General features: G+C 47.1%; 1 protein-coding gene across 1 annotated transcript in view; it reads left to right on the top strand.

Annotated features, from left to right (window-relative positions):
* LOC128687781 (mucin-2-like) overlaps nt 1–10,000 on the top strand; it is a 565,626-nt gene that overhangs the window by 539,913 nt on the left and 15,713 nt on the right. The window contains exons 6-8 of the mRNA XM_070085758.1: nt 609–787; nt 1,001–1,136; nt 1,749–8,490. Coding sequence (XP_069941859.1) covers nt 609–787; nt 1,001–1,136; nt 1,749–8,490 — 7,057 coding nt within the window. The remainder of the gene's footprint in view (nt 1–608; nt 788–1,000; nt 1,137–1,748; nt 8,491–10,000) is intronic.

A 10,000-nucleotide genomic window follows, 5' to 3' on the forward strand; every position in this document is an offset into this window, starting at 1 on the left:
CAACTTATTAGGGATGCAAGTTGATCAAACAAAATACTTAAAACAGCCAAGTCCAACTATTTTATATAATCATTCAGTCCATTAAACAGCCAGATTTACTGGCCTAAATTTTCATAATAAATATTCAGGAACCATATGTTTTTAATATAGGGTCCCGAATTTAGCTGGAAAACTGAGACGGTGTGCAGTGAAGAAGGAACATTGTTTACGACCCCAGTATTCCTAAATCCCCACATGACTCCATGATCCATCAACATCAGTAAATTACTGTCTGGTTTTGTGTTATGAATACCTCCCCCCCCTCCCCCAGATATGTGGGCGGAAGGTTAATTCAAGATTGTGTCCTTGTGAAAAAATCCCCCGTGTAATTTCTAATATATATATCATGCTTTAGAGATATTTGGATTTTTATTTTGTTTTGCAGGCACCAATTTGTCAAATTTTAAGTAGTTTTAGTATTATCATACTTCTCTTTCTGGAGAAGTATGATAATACTCAAGATAACTGCGGAGAATTATTGAAGAATTTATTTTCCTCGCACCTACATTGCTTGGACGGGAAATAAAAGTAAAAAGGAAACTGCCATCATATGTTTTCTCACGTCACAGACTAAACCAATGGACGGTATTATACGCATCGGAGAGCCTCTGACGGTGATGGTGTACCTGAAGGACGTAGAAAAACGTCTTGATGTGGCGGTCCAAGATTGCTGGGCTTACGGAGAACCTGAATTCACAGATCCAGATACGCCCAGCCTTCAGCTCACATCCTCTGATGGCTGCCCAACGTAAGTAAACACTGTGCTTGTAATCATTTGCAATAAATTGCTCAACTTTTCCCTGCAGATCTGTCCAAACAGAAATCATTGTCACATCAGACACAAACCTAGCTAGACTTTTTATTATTGCCGTCATATACATAAATGTTTACACAAATTACCATGAATAGTTAATATTTCAGAAAGTTAACCTGATTTTTTCCTCTTATTTCCAATGTGAAGGAGGATGAAATTAATGCACTTCTGGTCTCGGACCTACGACACTTACGACACCGGTGCGACCCTAATCGCATTCACCAACATGTCCGCCTTTAAATTCCCGGACCGCATGCAAGTTTACCTCACGTGTAACGTACAGGTAAGTGGGGATAAATGATATAAAATACCGGCACAATGGAAAAATAAACAGAAATGTAGAATAATCAGATGCATTATCGACAAAGTATCGCCCAGACAGTGGGCTTTGTAGAGTCACAAACACATCTACCTGGGTGAATAATACATGAGCATTATACGGCATTCACGTTTGTTTTTCCAACGTGCAGGTAAGCAAACCGTCTTTAGCATATAGCTATAAGCAACGATAGAATATTCATGAACTACGGATAGAAAAGATAGGCATTGTGCGTTCTTAAATTTATAAATCTGAATTTTATCGTTCAGTAAAAAAAAAATGTGAAACATTATGTATATATGAAAAAAAAACAAGAATAGATATTAAGATAAACCTGTAAAATGTAAATATAGAATAAAAACCAGTAACTTAATGTGAAAATAATAAGTACCTAACAATATTATCTGGGTATATAAACATTCCAATACAATTTGCATTCATTCACTAGTAGATTTTAATAGATAGGTGAGTAGTAACTTAAATTCCATAAGATACATAAATATAATTTTGTTGATTTCATGTATGTATATTTAACGTTTCCTAAATTAGAAAAATAATTTTATTTAATTACTCTAGATCTGTACAGAACACTGTGATAACCGCTGTATAGGGGAGCCCAGCGAACCTGTGACCTTCGCAACACCACCAGATATCATCAGAGTTACTACGCCTTTAACACCGACGCGGCCACCACCACCACCTCCTTTATGTTACCCTGGATCCAAGGATCCTCGTTGTCCACCAAGTGCAATAAAACCTATATGTGTTCCAGGATCTAAAGACCCAGCATGCAGACCTGTAGGTCCACCTAGACCTCAATGTTATCCAGGCTCAAAAGACCCATCATGCAAACCCGTGATCACTAAACCTCCTGAAATTCTTCCACCAATTACTCAAAAACCAAAATGTGTACCAGGGTCTAAAGACCCACGATGCCCGAAACCAACTACACCCGTTCCATCAACTTGTTTTCCTGGAACAAAGGATCCACGTTGCCCTAAACCAACAACTCTACGACCTACTAGACCAACTACTAAACTTACCTGCAGACCAGGATCCAAAGACCCTCGTTGCCCGCAACCAACTACGCCCAGTCCACCAACCTGCTATCCTGGATCATTCGATCCTCGTTGTCCTCGACCAACAACACCACGACCTACTCTTCCACCAACTACTCCATTTACTTGCAGACCAGGATCCAAAGATCCTCGCTGCCCTCCAACAACTACGCCCCGTCCACCAACTTGTTATCCTGGATCACTGGATCCACGTTGTCCTCAACCAACAACACCACGACCTACTCTTCCACCAACCACTCCATTTACATGCAGACCAGGATCCAAAGATCCTCGCTGCCCACAACCAACTACTCCCAGTAAACCATCTTGTTATCCTGGATCATTGGATCCACGTTGTCCTCAACCAACAACACCACGACCTACTTTTCCACCAACTACTCCATTTACCTGCAGACCAGGATCCAAAGACCCTCGTTGCCCGCTGCCATCTACGCCCCGTCCACCAACTTGCTATCCTGGATCATTCGATCCTCGTTGTCCTCAACCAACAACGCCACGACCTACTCTTCCACCAACTACTCCATTTACTTGCAGACCAGGATCCAAAGATCCTCGCTGCCCTCAACCAATTACGCCCCGTCCACCAACTTGTTATCCTGGATCACTGGATCCACGTTGTCCTCAACCAACAACACCACGACCTACTCTTCCACCAACCACTCCACTTACCTGCAGACCAGGATCCAAAGATCCTCGCTGCCCACAACCAACTACTCCCGGTAAACCATCTTGTTATCCTGGATCACTGGATCCACGTTGTCCTAAACCAACAACAACATCACGACCTACTTTTCCACCAACTACTCCATTTACCTGCAGACCAGGATCCAAAGACCCTCGTTGCCCGCAGCCAACTACACCCCGTCCACCAACCTGCTTTCCTGGATCATTCGATCCTCGTTGTCCTCAACCAACAACACCAAGACCTACTCTTCCACCAACTACTCCATTTACCTGCAGACCAGGATCCAAAGATCCTCGGTGCCCACAACCAACTACTCCCAGTAAACCATCTTGTTATCCTGGATCACTGGATCCGCGTTGTCCTCAACCAACAACACCACGACCTCCTCTTCCACCAACTACTCCATTTAAATGCAGACAAGGATCCAAAGACCCTCGTTGCCCGCAGCCAACTACGAGCCGTCCACCAACCTGCTATCCTGGATCATTCGATCCTCGTTGTCCTCAACCAACAACACCAAGACCTACTCTTCCACCAACTACTCCATTTACCTGCAGGCCAGGATCCAAAGATCCTCGGTGCCCACAACCAACTACTCCCAGTAAACCATCTTGTTATCCTGGATCACTGGATCCACTTTGTTCTCAACCAACAACACCACGACCTCCTCTTCCACCAACTACTCCATTTACGTGCAGACCTGGATCCAAAGATCCTCGCTGCCCACAACCAATTACTCCAAGTAAACCAACTTGTTATCCTGGATCATTCGATCCTCGTTGTCCTCAACCAACAACGCCACGACCTACTCTTCCACCAACTACTCCATTTTCCTGCAGACCAGGATCCAAAGATCCTCGTTGCCCACAGACAACTCCCCCTCGTGATTCTCCTTGTTACCCTGGATCACTGGAGCCACATTGTCTTCAACCAGCAACTACTCGGCCTACTAGACCAACTAAGCCAATCCGTCCAACAACTTGCTATCCTGGATCATTTGATCCTCGTTGTCCTAAACCAACAACACCACGACCAATTCCTCCACCAACTACTCCATTTACCTGCAGACCAGGATCCAAAGACCCACGCTGCCCTCAGCCAACTACGCCGCGTCCACAAACTTGTTATCCTGGATCACTGGATCCTCGTTGTCCTCAACCAACAACACCCCGACCTACTTTTCCACCAACTACTCCATTTACCTGCAGACCAGGATCCAAAGATCCTCGCTGCCCACAACCAACTACTCCCGGTAAACCAACTTGTTATCCTGGATCATTCGATCCTCGTTGCCCGAAACCAACAACACCTCGACCTACTCTTCCACCAACTACCCCATTTACCTGCAGACCAGGATCCAAAGACCCACGCTGCCCTCAACCAACTACTCCCAGTAAACCATCTTGTTATCCTGGATCACTGGATCCGCGTTGTCCTCAACCAACACCACCACAACCTACTCTTCCACCAACTACTCCATTTACCTGCAGACCAGGATCCAAAGATCCTCGTTGCCCACAACCAACTACGCCCCGTCCACCAACTTGTTATCCTGGATCATTCGATCCTCGTTGTCCTCAACCAACAACCCCACGACCTACTCTTCCACCATCTACCCCATTTACCTGCAGACCAGGATCCAAAGACCCACGCTGCCCTCAACCAACTACGCCCCGTCCACCAACTTGTTATCCTGGATCATTCGATCCTCGTTGTCCTCAACCAACAACCCCACGACCTACTCTTCCACCAACTACCCCATTTACCTGCAGACCAGGATCCAAAGACCCACGCTGCCCTCAACCAACTAGGCCCCGTCCACCAACTTGTTATCCTGGATCATTCGATCCTCGTTGTCCTCAACCAACAACACCACGACCTACTCTTCCACCAACTACCCCATTTACCTGCAGACCAGGATCCAAAGACCCACGCTGTCCTCAACCAACTACGCCCCGTCCACCAACTTGTTATCCTGGATCATTCGATCCTCGTTGTCCTCAACCAACAAGGCCACGACCTACTGTTCCACCAACTACTCCATTTACATGCAGACCAGGATCCAAAGACCCACGCTGTCCTCAACCAACTACGCCCCGTCCACCAACTTGTTATCCTGGATCATTCGATCCTCGCTGTCCTCAACCAACAACGCCACGACCTACTCTTCCACCAACCACCCCATTTACCTGCAGACCAGGATCCAAAGACCCACGCTGCCCTCAACCAACTACGCCACGTCCACCAACTTGTTATCCTGGGTCGTTCGATCCTCGTTGTCCTCAACCAACAACACCACGACCTACTCTTCCACCAACTACCCCATTTACCTGCAGACCAGGATCCAAAGACCCACGCTGTCCTCAACCAACTACGCCCCGTCCACCAACTTGTTATCCTGGATCATTCGATCCTCGTTGTCCTCAACCAACAAGGCCACGACCTACTGTTCCACCAACTACTCCATTTACATGCAGACCAGGATCCAAAGACCCACGCTGTCCTCAACCAACTACGCCCCGTCCACCAACTTGTTATCCTGGATCATTCGATCCTCGCTGTCCTCAACCAACAACGCCACGACCTACTCTTCCACCAACCACCCCATTTACCTGCAGACCAGGATCCAAAGACCCACGCTGCCCTCAACCAACTACGCCACGTCCACCAACTTGTTATCCTGGGTCATTCGATCCTCGTTGTCCTCAACCAACAACACCACGACCTACTCTTCCACCAACTACCCCATTTACCTGCAGACCAGGATCCAAAGACCCACGCTGTCCTCAACCAACTACGCCCCGTCCACCAACTTGTTATCCTGGATCATTCGATCCTCGCTGTCCTCAACCAACAACGCCACGACCTACTCTTCCACCAACCACCCCATTTTCCTGCAGACCAGGATCCAAAGACCCACGCTGCCCTCAACCAACTACGCCACGTCCACCAACTTGTTATCCTGGGTCATTCGATCCTCGTTGTCCTCAACCAACAACATCACGACCTACTCTTCCACCAACTACCCCATTTACCTGCAGACCAGGATCCAAAGACCCACGCTGTCCTCAACCAACTACGCCCCGTCCACCAACTTGTTATCCTGGATCATTCGATCCTCGTTGTCCTCAACCAACAAGACCACGACCTACTATTCCACCAACTACTCCATTTACATGCAGACCGGGATCCAAAGACCCACGCTGTCCTCAACCAACTACGCCCCGTCAACCAACTTGTTATCCTGGATCATTCGACCCTCGTTGTCCTCAACCAACAACACCACGGCCTACTCTTCCACCAACTACCCCATTTACATGCAGACCAGGATCCAAAGACCCACGCTGCCCTCAACCAACTACGCCCAGTCCACCAACTTGTTATCCTGGATCATTCGATCCTCGTTGTCCTCAACCAACAACACCACGACCTACTATTCCACCAACTATTCCATTTACCTGCAGACCAGGATCCAAAGACCCACGCTGCCCTCAACCAACTTCGCCCAGTCCACCAACTTGTTATCCTGGATCATTCAATCCTCGTTGCCCGAAACCAACAACACCACGACCTACTGTTCCACCTACTACTCCATTTACATGTAGACCAGGATCGAGAGACCCACGCTGCCCTCAACCAACTACGCCCCGTCCACCAACTTGTTATCCTGGATCATTCGATCCTCGTTGCCCGAAACCAACAACACCACGACCTACTCTTCCACCAACTACTCCATTTACCTGCAGACCAGGATCCAAAGACCCACGCTGCCCTCAACCAACTACGAGCCGTCCACCAACTTGTTATCCTGGATCACTGGATCCACGTTGTCCTCAACCAACAACGCCACCGCCTACTTTTCCACCTACTACCTCATTTACCTGCAGACCAGGATCCAAAGACCCACGCTGCCCTCAACCAACTACGAGCCGTCCACCAACTTGTTATCCTGGATCACTGGATCCACGTTGTCCTCGACCAACAACACCACGGCCTACTCTTCCACCAACTACCCCATTTACCTGCAGACCAGGATCCAAAGACCCTCGTTGCCCGAAACCAACAACACCACGACCTACTCTTCCACCAACTACCCCATTTACCTGCAGACCAGGATCCAAAGACCCTCGTTGCCCGAAACCAACAACACCACGGCCTACTCTTCCACCAACTACCCCATTTACCTGCAGACCAGGATCCAAAGACCCTCGTTGCCCGAAACCAACAACACCACGACCTACTCTTCCACCAACTACCCCATTTACCTGCAGACCAGGATCCAAAGACCCTCGTTGCCCGAAACCAACAACACCACGACCTACTCTTCCACCAACTACCCCATTCACCTGCAGGCGAGGAACCAAAGACCCTCGTTGCCCGAAACCAACAACACCACGACCTACTCTTCCACCAACTACCCCATTTACCTGCAGACCAGGATCCAAAGACCCTCGTTGCCCACGACCAACTACGCCTCGTCCACCAACTTGTTATCCTGGATCACTGGATCCACGTTGTCCTCAACCAACAACACCCCGACCTACTCTTCCACCAACTACCCCATTTACCTGCAGACCAGGATCCAAAGACCCTCGTTGCCCACAACCAACTACGCCTCGTCCACCAACTTGTTATCCTGGATCACTGGATCCACGTTGTCCTCAACCAACAACACCCCGACCTACTACTCTTCCACCAACTACCCCATTTACCTGCAGACCAGGATCGAAAGACCCTCGTTGCCCACAACCAACTACGCCTCGTCCACCAACTTGCTATCCTGGATCACTGGATCCACGTTGTCCTCAACCAACAACACCCCGACCTACTCTTCCACCAACTACCCCATTTACCTGCAGACCAGGATCCAAAGACCCTCGCTGCCCACAACCAACTACGCCTCGTCCACCAACTTGTTATCCTGGATCACTGGATCCACGTTGTCCTCAACCAACAACTCCACGACCTACTCTTCCACCAACTACCCCATTTACCTGCAGACCAGGATCCAAAGACCCTCGTTGCCAACAACCAACTACGCCCCGTCCACCAATTTGTTATCCTGGATCACTGGATCCACGTTGTCCTCAACCAACAACACCACGACCCACTTTTCCAGCAACTATTCCATTTTCCTGCAGACCAGGATCCAAAGACCCCCGTTGCCTGCAACCAACTTCCCCTCGTGATTCTCCTTGTTATCCTGGATCTCAGGAACCACATTGTTCTCAGCCCACATCACCACGGCCTATTCGACCAGCTACTCCATTTACCTGTACACCAGGATCCAAAGACCCACGTTGCCTTCAAGCAACTACAACGCAGCCGACATCTCCTCTATTCTGTGAACCTGGATCCCGAGACCCTCGTTGTCCTCCTCCTAGCTGTCCACCTGGTTCCAGAGATCCTTGGTGTCCTCAGACTACGACATCTACGCCACATCCAACAACCCAAGTAGGGGATGGTACCGGGCAAAAGCCCGTTACCAGAAGGCCACCCAAAGACGATGACCATCATGGCGACGCAGATCCAAAGTATCATGCTTTTCATTCATGTAAGTATATATATATGTGTTAATATCTTTTTATTTTACTGCTGTAATTTAAAGTCGTCTGTGTTTTCACTTACCATCAATTCAGTGTAATGCTGTCGGATAATTCCTTAATAATCTGGACTAAACTATCAAAATGTAATACATATATGATCAGTAATCATTTCATTAGGTACAACTGCTTGTTAAGGGGCATGTAAGTTTCCCTGTCTTCTAGCAACATGCTCATTTTTCCACTAAAATCTTCCACGTTCATAGGCACTATCGCATTTGTTTTGTCTCCTTTCGTAAGATGAAGCCTAGGATCTTTCCTTAATTCATGGTATGATTTAACACATCTTTCAGGACAGTTTGGTTCCACAGGTCTGAGCAAAGCCCCATATACCCTGACATTGCAAATGTTGATCGTTTCCGGGGATACGTCTCCTTATTTTTCCAGATTGCAAAAAACTTGGGGTGGTCAACATAATTAGTGCTCTCACTAGTGGGCGGAAAACTTAACCCATATCTTAGCTTTCTCTGTTGGTCCCTGGTAAGCTCAACACTGGACAGGGTAATAGCAAAATCTGGGTTAGCATGTTGTAACCAACCACTTTGTTCTACAAAGGAACTATTTTAGAAATAGCATTTATAAAACATGATCAACGTTCATTATATAATAATAGTTTCGGCATATTCAAACTCAGCAACTTTATAACTGTATTAATGTTGGTAGAATTACAGACAATATGTTAGGTAAAAGGACACAGGTGCAAATAATGTCGCTCTCCAGGAGCTTTGTCAAGCCGTTACGGCCTGACAAAGCTCCTGGAGAGCGAAACGTTGCCACAATAAAATGTCACATTAGTTATACCTGTGTTCTTTTACCTAACTTTATAATTAAAGGCATTGTAATAAATCTGAAGCCGGATTCCTACCTGAACTTTTTGGATTGTCATAAATGCAGTTCTACACTGTCGAATTGAGTAGCAGTTAGGTTCTGTTGATCCCGCTCATCTTTGCGGATAATCCAGTGTTTTCATAAGGGTGAAGTGTGTCAGCCTCGGGAATAGGATTGTTTACCTCTTCCTGCTTTACTTAGACCCATTTTCTTTCTTAGCGAAAGAATTTTTGTACTGACAGATGTCAGATACTTTTGAGATCAGAACATAAAAGACTTTCATAATGATACAGTAGGAAGTTCGACGGCATATTGGTGTTATCTGATATGTCATTTATGTTGTGGGCGGCGGGTTATTACTATATATTTAATATTGATGGGAGTTTATATACCTTCTTCTGATTCTAATTTTAATATTTTGCCTTCATCTTTCTGGCACCAGGCACTGGTCTGCTGGATGCCATCTTTTTGGCACCAGGCACTGGTCTACTGGATACCATCTTTCTGGCACCAGGCACTGGTCTACTGGATACCATCTTTCTGGCATCAGGCACTGGTCTGCTGAATGCCAACTTCCTGGCACCAGGCCCTGGTCTACTGGATGTCATCTTCCTGGCACCAGGCACTGGTCTG

The sequence above is a fragment of the Cherax quadricarinatus genome, chromosome 1 (genome assembly GCF_038502225.1).
Source record: "Cherax quadricarinatus isolate ZL_2023a chromosome 1, ASM3850222v1, whole genome shotgun sequence".
Taxonomy (NCBI): Eukaryota; Metazoa; Arthropoda; class Malacostraca; order Decapoda; family Parastacidae; genus Cherax; species Cherax quadricarinatus.